This window comes from Girardinichthys multiradiatus, chromosome 23 (assembly GCF_021462225.1).
Source record: "Girardinichthys multiradiatus isolate DD_20200921_A chromosome 23, DD_fGirMul_XY1, whole genome shotgun sequence".
Classification (NCBI taxonomy): domain Eukaryota; kingdom Metazoa; phylum Chordata; class Actinopteri; order Cyprinodontiformes; family Goodeidae; genus Girardinichthys; species Girardinichthys multiradiatus.
The window spans coordinates 50,551,158-50,567,468 of NC_061815.1; the positions used below are offsets into that span (position 1 = coordinate 50,551,158).

Consider the following 16,311-nt stretch of genomic DNA (forward strand, 5'->3'; position numbering starts at 1 on the left):
CATTGTATAAAAATAGAGAGAAAGAAAGATCCTGGAGATCCTGCAGATTATCAGCATCAGAGCCAAAGCGGGGGGAAAAGTGACCTGAATACCAGGTGATAACCAGGTAAGAACTCTTCACTAGAGCCTATAAATAACCCCGAAGCTCCAAACCGGCACCAGGGCTTCCGGAAGATTAACATCATAAAGCTCTGTGAGCGTCTCACCTCACTGAGGATCACCCACACAGGCGAGTCCGCCATCACTGTGAGCCGCATGGCTTCCAGGGGCCCGAAGGAGGGGTCCACCTCTCCTTCTGCAATCCCGTTCTGGAAGGATCCTGAAAGGCAGAACCATCAGCTGAGCCAGTAAAGAAAACTGGAAAAAAGAAGAAGCTGCAGCTTCATCAATCAGAACGCTTCTGTCAGCAACAACTTTTAAAGAAAATTGGAAGAAACCAACTGAATCATTTCTTCTCATAAATAAAACATCAGGACTTCATTCATCACGCTTGTTTGGATAAAATATGTATTATTATAAAACCTGAAAGCAGAACCTGTGTATAAGAAACTGAGTTCATCTCCTGATCCAGAAGCCTGTAGAACGTCCTTGTGTGTGTGTGTGTGTGTGTGTGTGTGTGTGTGTGTGTGTGTGTGTGTGTATTGTGAACCCTGCAAAGCAAATCTACTTACGGGCACAAATAAAGTAACCTTGTTCTCACAAAGTTGTGGAGGAACCTTACTCCACTTTTCTCTCCAACGTTACTTCATTTCATTGAAGTTTTAGCTCAGCTCTCTGAAGGTCCCACCTCAAGACTTTAATAAGACTGAGGTCTGGACTTAGACTAGGCCATTCTGTTGTAGATCTGCTGCTGTGTTTGGGATCATTGTTCTGATGATGATCCATTTTTGACCAAGCTTCAGGACCTTATATTTGACTGTAAAATACTTTGGGACACAAAGGGGTTCATGGTCCAGTCAATGACTGCAAGGTGCAAACAAAGCCCACATCATCATTCCTCCACTACCATGCTTAACAGTTGGTATAAGGTGCTTGTGCTGATGTTCTGATTGGTTTTCTCCAAACATGGTTCTGTTTATTATGATTAAACATCTCCATGTTGGTCTTGTCTGTCCAGAAAACCTTGTTCCAAAAGTCTTGTTCTTCATCCAGATGCAGCTTTGCTAACCTCAGTCTTCCAAACAGCTATCTTGGTTCAGTGTCATGACCTTTACCCTTTAACCTGTTAACTGAAGTTGGTTGAGTCAAAGATGGAGCTCTTGGGTTTTTGGCTGAATCTGCTGGAACATCCACTCCTGGGAAGATTGGCAGCTGTCTGAGATGTTTTCCTCTTAGGAAATAGTTTTCTCTGTGCAGAATGATGGACTTCAGATGGTTTGGAGATGACCTTATGACCCTTCACAGATTGATGGACAGCAACAGTTGTTGCACTGAGGTCATTGCTGGTGTCTTTTCAACCTGACATTGTGTTAACACATACCTGTTTGCTTCAGACAGGTATGTGTTAAAGGTATGTGTTAAAGAAGGTACAGGTTCAGTTTCATGTGTTTTATTTTTGGTGGTAAACTATGTATTATTCATGTTTTGATGGAAGCTGAGGTAATTAAGGGATTCTGCTGCTTTCACTGCAGATTAACGCGGTTATTACAGGTTATTAGGAGCCATTCCATTTATCCAAACTCCATTAAGTGGCCGTATGGTTTTCTGTTCATATGACAGACGTCTGTGTCTCCATCCACAGAGCAATAATCCATGTGAGGATTATCATTCCGGCTGCTGTGCTTCCAGGTACGGCTGTAATCCCTGCGAAGAGCAATGTCTGCAGTGTGTTATTGTTCATCCCTGTGTATTACCAGAGATTATTCTGCCTAGAATGGATTTCAGCTGGGAGAGAAACATTAAACCCTGTGTGGATCTGACAGCTCAGAGAACGCCAAATCACCTCTACAGGCCAAGTCCAAGATGAAACATTATAATGTCAGAAACGGTTCAAAAACCTGCATCCACACGAGTTCACACAGCAACACTGAAAATGATGTAGTATGTATGAGGGGTAGGGTGACCAGATATAAGAAACCGAATGTGGGACAACAAGGATGCTTATATGGGACATTGTGTGACACATTACCAACATTATGATGACATCATAAAATAGATCTCACATTAAATTCATCAATCTCTGCTTCCCTGTACACAACAATGAATTAGCAGTTTGACAAGAACTTTACAAGCTTTAACATGGATAATCACAGATTTTTTCAGCTGTGCCTTTCTTCTGCGACTCACTTTTACAGTGTCTTCACATCGTGCTTCCCTCCGTGTGAAATTGAAAAATAACTTCATAAAAATCCCTCAGAGATCACCTTCCACTGGCCTCACCCAGCTATAAATTTGACTTATCAGAATCTGACCCAGTCAAATGCAGGACATTGTTTCTGTTTGAGAGACACCGGGACAGGAGTGAAACATGGGGCACAGTCCCCACAAATCTGGTCACCCTAAAGACGGGCCCATTGGTGGCGCTGTGACACTGCCACAGAAACACACCAGAAACTGTGGACAAAAACGCCGGGCATGCAGACATCTCATGCGGGGTAAACACAGCAACGTGGCTGCAGGGTTGTTTCGGAAAAGATGCATTTTGCATGTCCACGCGGAACTGGCATCTGGAAATATTTCCAATCTGGGACCTGGTTTTAAAAATTATAATTTTTGGCCTCCCAAAACGCCATCTGCCCAGACACAATGCCTAACCGATGAAACCCTGGTGGGCCTTGAACATTAAAGTGTTCTCCTGTCATGCTGAAGAGACATGAAGAGACTTCCTGAGCAGCTGCAGGACCAAGCTGGAATTAAACGAGTGAGCGGAAAAGGACGGATCCATCCACCTACTAACTGAAAAACTGATGAAGCTGGTCAGAAAGGTCTGCACATACTTCAGATTCAGATTCAGCCTATTTGAGTTCACACCTGCCAACAGTTAAAGTGAATCTGATGAACCTGAAGCAAAGGTCAACTGCACTTTCCCACAGTTACTTCTTTTAGCGGAAGCCACAGTTTGAAGCTGCAAAGCATTAAAACAAGCTCGGTTTACAAATGTATCAGTCAGCAGAAGGAGACCAAACAATCCATATCTTTATATAAACACTATGGACCAGGGAAGGCAGTTAAAATAACTAGAGAACAGCTGAAAACATCTGAAACTAGATGGTTCCAAAACTGATAAAAATAGGAGAGAGACCCTTAGGGTTCTGCTGAGAGGATGAGAACAGCACTGAAAGTCTGTAGAACCTACTTCAGTGTCCAAACTGCAGAGAACATCCCTGATGATGGTGAACCAGAAGGTTCAGTTCATACTTCAGCTTCTCATCTTTTCTCCTTATTTAGGAGTTCCTGTTTGAAGTGAAAACCAAGATGTTTGAGCTCCACATAATGGTTCATTTTTTTATGCTTGTCTTATCAATTATTGCTACCTAAGTTTCCTGGGATAAATATATTCAGTCCTGATCCAGGAGTTTTTCTTTATATTTCCCCTTCAAGCAGCCATGTTCTCTAAAGGGCTCCTGGTCAAAGTTCTCCGGGCTTTCTGTTGGTCTTTAGGTTTTTTTTCTTTTGGACTTTGGCAGCTTTTCACTGTTTCAGTCCAATAACGAACCATTTTCAGAGGCTTTGTTCTATTTGTTACATTTCTTAAGTCTGACCCGTGAAACTAGTCACATCTGCTCCAGTAGAACAGTTATTGTCTCTTTCAGGTCCCCCATGTGAGACATTAACGTCTGTAACTGCTGTGAACACTCTTGCAGCCCTGACTGCAGAACCCTCATTAAAAGCTCCTTATGGTTCAGATGTTTGCAGGTTGTTGCTGACTGTAAAACGTTTGTCGGAAGAACTTTTAGTCGTTTAAAAACCCATCTTAGAGCTTTGATACAGAACTTAGACTGAAGGCAGAAAAGGCAGCTGCTGGGTTGTGACTCACCTATCCGGATCAATCCGTCCTCGGTCCGATGGTACTTTGGTTTTTTCTCCCTTCCTTCAGTCAACGCCTCCTTCTCTGCCTGAATATTCTGGAAAACACAAAAACAACCGGATTCATTCACATTTTATTCTTTTGGTTTGTTGCTGCTAAATGTTGGGTTTCTTTTAATATTTCTGTCATCATTACAGTCTGGTCCAAAGGGTTCTGCTCTAAACTGAGGAACAAATTAAAAACTTTCTTTCATTTCAAAGGTTTTTATTATCAGCCTCATCAGATTTCTTTTCGGAGTGAATATTTCCAGCGTTGTTCCTTCGTAACGTCTGAAATTCTCTCCGATCTTCTGAATAAAATCCTGACAAATGGCGAATCATTCTTGTCCTCTTGGCCCATTTTGTTGTCTTCTGTTTCTCCACCTGCTTTTTGAGACCTGACTACAGGTTCTCAGTGGGGTCCGTATCTCAGGAGTTTGCTGACCAAAAGCTTTAAGGTTCTGATCCACTTCATTCTCATTTAAGCCTTGTGTGGCGGAGTTCTATCATGCGGCTAAATCCAGAGATCATCACCAAACTGTGCCTGAAATACTGGAAGAACTTCACCCGATTCTTTGTTAATTGCAGTGATTTTTTTACTGTCCTTTCTGTCTAAAGGACAGTAAAAAATATCAACTGCGAGGGTTGCTCAGTGGGGAAGTAGTTGTCTTGCAATCCGAAGGTTGTGGGATGGATTCCAGCTTTCTGCTGCCACGTCGATGTGCTCCTTGGCAATGCACTTATGTTGCCTACCAGTTTGTGTATAGGTTCATGAATGAGTGCGACTGGGTGACTGTGGTTCTAGTGTAAAGCACTTAAGAGTGGTCGGTAAGACTGGAAGGCTTCTTTAAGTTTGGTCCGTTTAGAACTCTGCTACATATATCACCTGCTTTTAGCTGGAAGTTCTTGATGATCCAGACCTCAGTTCCTTCAGCTGCAACGTTTTCAGCAGTTCTCAACAGTTCTGCTACAGTTTCCAACTCCCACACCTGACCTCCTGCTAATGTTCATAAACGATTTAATAAGCAGACTATTCTTTTAAGGCTGAAATTAAACTGATTAAATTAAACAGGCGGCTGCTCAGTAGAGAAACTCCAGCACACATCCATCCAGACCTTCGTCACAGGCAGCTTGGCCCAGTTTGTAATCAAGCCTTTCTCCTCATCCTCCTCCCCTCATTGTCACAGCAACTGCCTCCCTCCGTGCTTCCGTTTCTTCCTCTCAGCTGATGTTAATATTCCCTCCTCTTCCTCTAATCCCATAAATACAGATATGTTTGCATCCCACTGCGACTCTCAGCTTGAATCAGCCCTCATCTCAGAGTCGACCGCAGTGCAGAAACTGAAAAACACATCCATCGCTCTGCTTCTGCAGACCATAAACTGAGCTGGAGAACCGGGGTAAAAACAAGGAGACGATCTGAGACAGAAAAACTGAATTACATAAAATGTTCTGATGAAGAGGGCCAGTTCCCTTTCAGTCGATTCACTCAGTACAACACATGGGATATCACGCCCCGCCTGTCCCGGCTGAAGCCACCTCTAATCACGCCTCCTAGGCAAATGATGTGATGACGACAGGTGACAGGCCCCGCCTGCACTATATACCTGTCCGTCATCATCATCATTACTCAGTTCTTACGCTCTTCACCTCGCTAAGAACACCTCTTAGAGTCAGGCTAGCTAGCTGCTGCTGGTTAGCTCTGTGTCTCTTTTCGAAAGGCTACTTGGAACTAGTTCAACTGCTTTTGTTGGAGGTAGTAACTGCTGGGAGGGGCTGCTGTCTCACGGCGAGACCCACTGCTCTCCAAGTCAGGAAACCCAGTTTCGTCCAATTCTGACGAGGACGGCTTCCAGCTGGGCGGACCATATGGAGTATGTTGATGGGTTAGCCGATAATGAAGGTGCTCGGTCTCTGCTTCAACTAGAACCCCTTGAGGGAGAGGAGGACGTACTGGACATCGGTTTGGATGTTCATGGTCTGTCCAATGATGAGGATGAGTCTATGCTGAGAAAGGCTGCCGCTGCTGCGCCAGCGAACCCGGGCGACACGTCATTTGTCTCTCTTTGCCGTTGTGCAGCTGATACCCTGGACGTGGAAAGGCCCTCCCCACCTCCTGCGGAGAAGCCATCGCAATTCGCCGGGTTTTATCTCCCCTCGGAGCCGGCCGCAGTTAAGCACCATCTACCCATGTTCCCAGACTTTGTTTCTGAGTTGACGTCTACGTGGAAAAAGCCACTGTCCACCCGCATCACGGTGCCGGGTTATGGACAGTATCTGGACCTGGAAGGTGCCGAAAAAGCCGGACCGGTGAATATTCCGCCTATGGAACCATCTTTGGCAGCATATCTGGCCCCGTCCCAAAATCATAGTGTGGGTGGTCCAACATCGCTTCGGTCTAAGCACTGTAGGTTCTCCGCTGCTCAGTTGGAAAAAATCTACAGGGCTCAAGTGACCACCACTCGTGCCCTGAGCTCCATTACCATGCTGCAAACATACCAAGCTATGCGTTTGGCGGAGCTTGGAGCCGCAACACCGCCAGAGAGCCCTTTGATGCCGCTCTTGAATGAGGTGAGAATCACCGCTGACTACATCCTCCATGTATCCCGCTGTGCAGCGCTGTCTGCAGAGGGCGCAGTCCCTGGGCAGAGGGCGCAGTCCCTGGGCAGAGGGCGCTGTCCCTGGCATCAATGGTGGTTGCACAAAGGCACCTGTGGCTGACGCTCTCTGACATCCCAGATAGGGATAGAGCCATCTACCTGGATGAACCAGTGGTAGCCGACGGGCTGTTTGGGCAATCTCTCGACACCACAGAGGCGAAATTCGAGCTGAAGAAAAAAGCAGACTGAAGCACTGTGCTGTATCATCCCCAGGCAAGATGTGAGACCCAAATCCAGCTCAGGCACTCGCAAACCAGCTGTACCGCCACCCCCACCGAAGAGGATGACGCGACCCGTGAGTTGAGCCCTCAGACGGCACAGCCACAGAACCACGGCCAAGCTCCTCAAAAGACGGCCTGGAGCAGGTGTCCTCCTCCGGGGCCCCAAAAGGACTTGATGTCCCGGAAGAAGAAGACACAGTCCTCCTAGCTGTGGGGCTAGGCCAGGAAAATCTTGTGATTCCCTGACTCTGGCCAGGTCAGTGTGTCATCAATTCAGCAGTCCAGTTTAGCTCAGGAATGAGAAGTTGACCAAAATAATGAGAATGTTATTGTAAACTATCACGTAGGCCAATCTGTTTTTTTTAGATGATGGGCGGAAGTTGGATTCCCGGAACTCCACCTGAGAAGCAATGTTGTAGATGCCAAAAAGTTTTATGTAAATGAGTATGATGATTTCAATTGGTCAAGAGGAACCCAATACACACCAATGCTTTGTATCTGTATAAAAACTGCCCTTTAATGACTGAAAAAGGGGATACTTCTGGAATTTTTTGATGAAGATAATTCTGTGCGCTGTGAAAGAATAAAAAATTCCCCCCGTGAAGGCTGGGAAGAGAGATATTTCTGAGTTCTGCATTAATTGTTTTAGCTCAGTGATAAGACCATCCTCTTCCACAAATTGGTGACCCCAACGTGATTTGAACACGCAACCTTCTGTGGAAGGTTCCCTTGGCGGGAACCAGGACTGTTGTGCCGAGGTTCACCGATAGGGAGAGTAACCTTTCGCAAGGTGGTATCCACGGATGCCTCCCTGAGGGGGTGGGGGCGTTGTGCGATGGTGTGACGATGATGGGGGTTTGGACACCAGTACAATCCAAAATCCACATAAATTACTTGGGGCTCTTGGCGGTTCAGCTGGGTCTGCAACATTTCTGCCAGGTTCTGTTAAACCAACATGTTCTGGTCAGGACAGATAACACCACTGTGATTTCATACATAAACAGACAGGGAGGGACTCGTTCACTTCCTCTCCTGAAGCTATCACACACCCTCTTGCAATGGTGCAGCATACACTTTCTGTCTATCAGAGCTACTCATGTCCTGGGATGACTGAATCTGGGTGCAGATTTACTCTCCAGAGGCGAACCTTGGGTGAGAAAGTGGAGGCTTCACCCTCCGTGGTGGCACAGATATGGTGTCTGTTTGGGACAGCAGCAGTAGATCGTTTTGCCAGCAGAGCCAAACACACTGTCCTCTGTTCTTTTCCATAACAGATCAGGATGCTCCACTGTGAGTGGATGCCCTGGCCCACCCATGGCCCAATGTACTCCTGTATGCATTCCCCCCAGTGGAAATGATACTACCTGTACTAGAGAGGGTGCGCAAACAGGGTCTGTCCCTAATTTTGGTAGCACCCCGTTGACCTGTGTTACGACCCGGCTCAGCCAGTGGTGAAGGAGGGGAAGTAACATAAAGAAAATGGAGATATGGGAAGTCTAATGAATGTTGTTTATTTGTAATGTTTTAACGTCACAGACACGTGTGCAAAAGAAAGCACCACTAACATGAGGCAACAAATGTAACAGCCTGTAGCACAAAAGAAAAGAACCCAAAATAAATCACTCAAGGTTTTCTTGGTGAGTAGGCAATTAGTTAACATGGAACAAATAACAGTCAAAAATCACACAAAGGATCTCAAACCCTAGACTTGATGCCTATTTTACAAGTCTAACTAATAACAATAACAAGTCAGCCAGCTCTAACCAAGTCGCCAGGGAAAACACACAGGTTAAACAGTAACCAATAGTTTTACCACAACCAACAAATACCATCACTAGCAAAGCTTCACAAACACACGAGGCGAGCTGCTCAGATTAAATCACAGCCACCTTTCGTGACAGGTGTTGAGAGTTTATATAGGCCGGACTCTGTGATGATTGGCGGCGCATTTGCGGAAGCAGACAATAGACAGCCCACAGGAAATCCCGGCGACGTCCAGCAGGAGGAATACTTAGCGTCCAGGAAGATCCGGCTCCACCAGCAACTAGCAAAGAAGAACACAAAAGGGGGAATCCCTCCAGGAGGGAGTCCCGCGCAGCCAAGCTGCTGAAACGAAGGAGCAGGGTTTCCTCCTCTTCAGCAGCCTGTACACAAGGTTATAACAACAAAACACCCCTACGACCACTGGTTGTAGCAACCTGCAAAGTCATGGTATTCCGAGATAATCAGCCTGCTGGCAGCAGAGCCATGGCAACTCCACGTTTGCCGGGATCTCCTCACTCAGGCAGGGGGGGAGATATTTCATCCACACCCAGAGCTGTGGAAGCTGCATGCTTACCTGCTGAGAGGTCCAACTTATTAGCCAAAGGCCTCCCCCCTGATAAATGGACTGAATTTATATAGCGCCTTTCCAGTCCTACAGACCGCTCAAAGCGCTTTACACTAGAGCCACATTCACCCAATCGCACTCACTGACGCTCACACATTCATAGACCGATACGCAGATCGGTAGGCAACTTGAGGTTAAGTGCCTTGCCCAGGGGCACTCGACATACAGCAGGAAGCTGGAATCGAACCCACAACCTTCCAATTGCAAGACGACTACTTTTCCTACTGAGCCACAGTCGCCTGATGTGGTGGCAACAATGCAAGAGCATCCTCCACTAGAGGCTAATACACTTATAAATGGCGGGTTTTTTAGCAGTGGTGTGAGGACATTGTTCCATTTCAGGGCTCAATGGTAGACGTTTGAACATTTTTGCAGGATCTGCTGGATAAAGGTCTTTCCTTTTCCACAATTAAGGTCTACTTGGCTGCCATTTCTGCCTGCCATATTGGTTTTAATGGAGTCACACCAGGTGCTCATCCTCTGGCTGTATGCTTTTTAAAGGGGGTTTGTAGACTCCGACCTGTGATTAAACCCAGTTTTCCTTCATGGGATCTCACATTGGTACTAGAAGCTCTTTGTGACCCTCCATTTGAACCTTTGGAGTCAGTAGATGTGAAGTTCCTTTCATACAAGCTTGCTCTGCTTCTTGCCTTGACAACTGCAAAGCGGGTTGGAGACCTCCATGCTTTGTCTGTAAATCCTACTTGCATACACTTTTCACCTGATGGTTCCAAGGTCACCTTGCGATCTTATGCAGCTTATCTTCCTAAGGTTATACCTTCGGACTACAGCTCCATGACTACGGAGCTTTCTAGTTTTTGTCCACCTCCTTTTGCATCTGAGGAACAAAGGAGGTTACACTTCCTGTGCCCTTTACGTGCACTGCACAGTTACATTGACCGTACTCAGTCTGTGAGGTTGTGTGATCAACTGTTTGTGTGTATTGCTAACCCAGCAAGAGGGAAAGCTCTGCCCAGACAAAGACTCTCCCACTGGATTGTTGAGGCTATTTCTCTAGCTTACAGCAACAGGGGTCTCCTAATGCCACGTGGTGTGAGGGCTTACTCCACCAGGGGCATAGCGACCTCCTGGCCCTGGGCCCTATTTAGAGGGGTGCCCATGAGAGATATTTGTGCTGCAGCCAGCTGGTCTTCGCACACACATTTATAAAGTTTTATCGCTTGGATGTGACCACCCCTTAGAGTGAACAGAGTGGCTCACTCTGTTCTTTCTGCTGGGTCTGAAGTGCTGCACTAGTATGCAGTGCATGATCCAGGTTTGATGGCTGTTCTGCGGTGCGATTATATATATCCCATCATGTGTTGTACTGAGCGAATCGACTGAAAGGGAACTTAAAGTTATGCATATAACTACTGTTCCCTGAAGGACAGTAACGAAGTATAACACATGGCTGCCCCGCTGCTCAGCTGGGCTCGGTGAATAGCGGCTGTCGAACTGAAAAATGACGTAACGAGTAATAACCCTAACGACGATGACGGACAGGTATATAGTGCAGGTGGGGCCTGTCACCTGTCGTCATCACATCATTTGCCTAGGAGGCGTGATTGGAGGTGGCTTCTGCCGGAACACGCAGAGCGTGATACATACTCGTGTGTTGTACTTTGTTACTCTCCTTCAGGGAACAGTAGTTATATGCATAACTTTACGTTTCATGCAGGTATGATAAAGAGTTTATTATTTAATTAATTTTAGTAATTCGATTCAAAATGTGGATCCCATGAATTACACAGATTAATTGCACACAGGTAATATGTTTCATTTACTTCCTTTAATTTTGGTAATTATGGCTTACAGTAAACTGAAAATTCAGATTCACAAGGGTTGGACTACAGCTGGAGTGAGAGCTCCCAGAACCCTCACACACAAACCTATCCAGAACATGAGCTACAACCTTCACATTCCTTGTGTCAAGCCCCTCTAAACCCGAGACGTCAGAACCATCTTACCTGGGCTAAGGAGAAACAGAACCACTGTTGCTCAATGGTCCAAAGTTCTCTTTTTATATGAAAGTAAAGTTTGAATTTCATTTGGAAATTTAGGTCCCAGAGTCTGGAGGAAGAGTAGAGAGGCCCATAATCCATGTTTCTTGTCATCTGCTGGTTCTGGTCCACTGGGTTTTATCAAGTCCAAAGTAAGTTCAGTCATCTACCAGGACACTTTAGAGCACTTCATGCTTCCTTCTGCTGACAAGCTTAATGGAGGTACTGATTTCATTTTCCAGCACGAATTGGTACCGACCCACAAGGCTAATGCTGAACCCCTCAGTAGAACCACAGGCTGATCTCCTCCATGCCATGCTGCACTGATGCAGTAATTCATGCCAATGGAGCCCAGACCCAGTACTGATTGGACATAATGTTCAGTAGGTCCCAAATTCCTGGATTAAACAACTTTTTCTTGTCTGATGTAACATTTATATTTTCTTCAGCTGTAAGCAAGAATAATCAGAATTAACAGAAACGCTCAAAATATTTCATATATTTGGGGAATGAATCTAATAAACAAGTTTCACTTTTTAAACCGAATTAATCAATTCAAGGATTTTTTCCAATGATAATTTAATTTACTGAGAGGAACCTGTATGGGCCTTCCAGAGAGTTCTAGATCTGTCCTGAGGTCTCCTCCCAGTGAAACATGTTTGGAAGACCTCCAAAGGAAAGTGACCTGGTGGTCTCCTGATCAAACTGCAGAACCACTGATTTTTTAATCTTCATATTAAAAAAGCACCAAGTTAGAAAATGTGATCTGTGAAGCATCCAACTGAACAGCGACAGATTTCTGGAGACACGTCTTTACCTGGAGAACCATGATAATAAAAGGCAGACTGAACATTTCAGATGCTTTCAAAGGTTTTGGACTCACGTCGAACGGTAGAACCTCCACTGATGTGTTAAAGAGTTTATCTCCTGGATGCTCGATGTTTCCGCTCCGGAAGAAAAACCTGAAAACAGAAACATTTTACTCTTAACAGGAAGTTCCTTCCCTGCCGTCACTCATTTCCAAGGCTGTATGAACCTCTCGATGCGGACAGGTGTGAAGAATCTTATCCTGATGAAATCCCCAGCAACGGGGGTGAAGGCCCAGAAGAAGTCCTCTCCTGCGTAGGCCTTCTCCAGGGTGAAGTGCTGGTACGTCTTCAGGCTAGTAGTGACCTCTGCCTGCGGGTTGGCGTGACCCTTATGCAGAGTCTGTTTCCCGAAGTCTTTATCCTGGAAAAGAAGCAGCAGAGACTGAAACTCTTGGCAATGTTAAAAATCATTCTTATCCAGGCTCATTTTCCCTCTGAGGAAAAATACAATTTAAAGCGGAAACTCCTCATCAGAGCAGAGTTTCAAAGCTGGAAACCTTCAATGGGAATTAGAGGGAATAATTTGCAATTAAGCTGGAATTTAAAACACTGAAGGTTGGACCTAAACAGGAATTTGTTATATAGTTGGCAAAAATATATTCCAGCATAATCTCGCATAAAACAAGCATATTTTATTCCAGTGGCTACACCTGCATGGTGATTCAGGTTTAATGTCACATGGATTCAGCACATGTTGCATGATGATGAAGCCCCCGGCCCTACACTCGTAGCCTGCTCATACAAAATAAAAATGGAGACTGGGGCGGACAAAAACATTACAAACCATAGAAAAGGTAAAGAATATAAAACAAGGGAAGAATACACAAAGACAACCTTTAAAGCATTTAAATTTCAACTTCCAACTGAAGGTTTCTGGACAGTTTTCTCCTCTTCCTATGGGACGATAAAGGTGATCCAGAACAGTTAAAAGACTTGAGTAGCTGCAGAACATGAGCTGGTTCTGATAGCTTGCTGAATCACTCTGAGTTACTGCAGCTGCAGGTCGGGTTCCTGTAAGAATCTGGAACAGAGTAAGAGTTACGGCCTCGGATTCAGCAGCACAGATGTTGTTTCATCGCTGGTCACCACAGCTTCCTCATTCTGCATCATTATCATTCAGAAACAGAGAAGACCTCCTTCAGAGGCTGAGATGAACAGATAAATGATTCACAGCAGAGTTACAGCTCTGAAACCTGAATGAAACCCTGAGGAGCACATCGGCAAACCTTGCTTTTCAGCGCAGACCAATGCTCATGTTTTCCCCTTTCTTTATATCATTTAAAGATGATTTTTAACAGAGATTTTCTTCATAAAGGAGCAACATTGACCTAAATACATTTAATCATCCAGGCAGGAAAGCCTCTATCCTTCAGTCTCCACAGAGAGGTGTGTGACGGCTGGATCAATATCCAATTGATTGGGTCGGACTGCAGCAGCAGCCAGCTGGGTTAAAGTGTATGGTTCTCAACACAGCAATAAGAAGCACTGAGCGGAGACTGAGAGCTGCAGCCCTAAACCAAAGCTCCACCGACTGTAGAGGCTTTCAATCTTCATGCACTGAACTTCAACAGAACCTCGCCCTCCTATCTCAAACACTGAGCAGCGTGCACAGCCGACCGCTCACAGACGAGAACCTTAACCTTCTACGGAGATTAAATGATCCACATGGAAGCTTTCTGAAGAAACGATGATCCATCCCTCCCTCCCTCACCTTCCTTCTGGACGTCTCAGAGACAGCCTCAGATGGCAGCTAACAAAGTAACACATACTTCTCACAGACAGAGATGCTACAAGGAGAGAAGTTACCTTCAGTTTCTGTATTTTTCCAGCCAGAGATGAGTGAGTGCCGACATGCTGGAAGAGCGACGGCTTGAATCGGATCCTCAGGTTGGCTTTCTGCCGGTCGCAGTGTTTCTGATGGAGATGAACAGACAATTACTGATCCCAGCAAAAAGCAGTCTGGATCAATAGTTCTTCAGGCTTTCTAAAGGTCTATTGATGGGCTTCCTGGGACTTTGGCTGATTTTCTACTAATTTTCAGTTCAGGATATTGATTAATCGAAACTTCTTCAGAAAACAACAAAATCTAGTTCCTTCATAATGCAAATATTTAGAAAAGGGACTAGATCAAGAGTTTTGGACAAGACTCTAGATAAGGTAATGAAGCAACTCACAGCATCCTTCTCTGGGTTGCACACTTTGACCCACATGATGTGGTCGAGCAGCCAGTCGATGGGTTTGTCTTTGTAAAACATCAGCATGAACTCCACTATGAGCGAAAGGTCCAACGATTTGAACATCTTACCTACATGAGAAAAAACACCTTGATTTATTTGCTCAGGTTCCATTAGTTCAGCAAGACAGCAACTGTTAACTATGTAGAACTTATGTAAAACTATGACAAGTTGCAGCCCATCTAAAGCGAGGAACTACAATGTCAGCGTTTTTTCATAATTTACCTCATCCGCCACATAGTTACATGACAGCCTTTAATAAATGAACATAAGAAATGTTAAATATTTCATATCTAACAACTGCTTTAGGGTTGGAATGTGAGGGAATAATTCAGAAGTAAACACAGGTTGAAAAGCAGCTTTTTAAATAGGGACACTTTGTAACATAGAAACATTTAGACATTTAGAAAACTACACAAATCACAACACCTAGCTAACAATGCTAACAGTAGCATCCTGGCTAGCTCTGGCTACAGATTGAGAATTTTTTTTGTTTGTTTAATGTAACAAATTTCAACCATATATAAACAAAAAAAATTCTAATTCTGGAAACCAGAAAATCCCAACAATTATTTCTGCACTTTAATATGCTAATGTTAGCCTAGGCATGCTAATAATGCTTTAAGGAAAACCAATAAAAATGGTCATAATTTAAAAGCACTAGATGCTCTATAAATGTCCAGGAGCTGGATGCAGTTGGACTGGATCTCTGTCTGGACTGAGGCAAGTGAAGCTAAAAAAAAAGCTTCCTGAAGTGATTCAAAGTGTTCATTTGTTTAGTGCATCACTCTGACTGGGAGAAAATGAGCCCAGCGTTTCCCTTCAGAAAGGTTCATGTCTGTTTGTCCAAAGTCGCCTGAGCTGCTCTGAAAATTAAAGGTCAAAAAGTGAGCTCCTCAGCCCATCTCGCCAGCAGATAAGACTGGGTCTGGTGCTCCCTGATCAGGATGGACGTGTCGGCCTCAGGAAGACTGAATGTTCAGAGCCTCCAGAGCAGTGATGAGATGAAAACTGCAGCTAAACTTAGCAAACGCAAGCAACTGAATGAGAGAGCAGCCCTGCAGTTTTCCTCTCCGTCTAATTTAATTTAGTGAGTCAGCTGAACCCTGATGAATCTATTAAAGCAGCCGCCGCTTGCAGGCGACTCAGGGTCAGGGAGGAATCAGGAGGTCGGAGTCAAGGACTGCAGAAAGGAGGAAAAGGAGGACTTTGATGCTCAGAGTTGAACTCCTGCTGGACTGCATCTGTGTTCACCTTCAACTCCTGCTAATCTGCTTCCCCTCCGTCATCCATCCACCAAGTTTGATTTCAAGCAAGCTAGCTGGTAGGGCAAACATTAATATATAAGATTCAATTAAACAACTTACAGTAAAAACATGAATTACTTTCATTTATTCATATACTGTTTCATATTTTGGAGATCCAACTTTGTTTCAGTCAGCAGGGGGCGCTGATGCACCCTATGCACTCTTGTTTTCGACACTTAAATCATCTGCTGCAGGTAAGAGGTTCTCACCATTAAAGGTCCTAATGAAGACAAAAACAACCTGCTGAAACTCCATAGCAGGGAAGTTGTTGGTGCTGAAGCTTCTCTGCTCTGATGGTCCCACAAAAAGGTTAAAAACTCCAAACATATATTTTTTTGACATATCATAATCACATATTAAGAGATGCATGGAAATTATTTTTTATATGTTAAGCCGCAATAACAAGATTGTTTATTGTGATAGTAAGCTTTTTGTCCCATTATCTTTATAAAGAAAATCTTGTTTTCTACAGATGAGGAGGTTCACTGAATGTTTCATTATCACAAGAGGACCAGATTCAGTGAGAAATGCTTTATGTTCAGCTCACATAATGATTATGGTGTAAAATAAGTGGTTCTTGTCTTCTAACCAGTTTCCCACTAGTTAACTCCTACTGAGTTTTGTAC

General features: G+C 44.6%; 1 protein-coding gene across 2 annotated transcripts in view; it reads right to left on the minus strand.

The window, feature by feature from the left end:
* mgat4b (alpha-1,3-mannosyl-glycoprotein 4-beta-N-acetylglucosaminyltransferase B) overlaps positions 1-16,311 on the minus strand; it is a 100,026-nt gene that overhangs the window by 12,137 nt on the left and 71,578 nt on the right. For both annotated transcript variants that reach the window (XM_047353712.1, XM_047353713.1), the window contains exons 10-15: positions 14,319-14,449; positions 13,951-14,058; positions 12,312-12,505; positions 12,159-12,237; positions 3,977-4,064; positions 207-319 (exon numbers count right to left, since the gene is read on the minus strand). In XM_047353712.1, the coding sequence (XP_047209668.1) occupies positions 207-319; positions 3,977-4,064; positions 12,159-12,237; positions 12,312-12,505; positions 13,951-14,058; positions 14,319-14,449 (713 nt within the window). The remainder of the gene's footprint in view (positions 1-206; positions 320-3,976; positions 4,065-12,158; positions 12,238-12,311; positions 12,506-13,950; positions 14,059-14,318; positions 14,450-16,311) is intronic.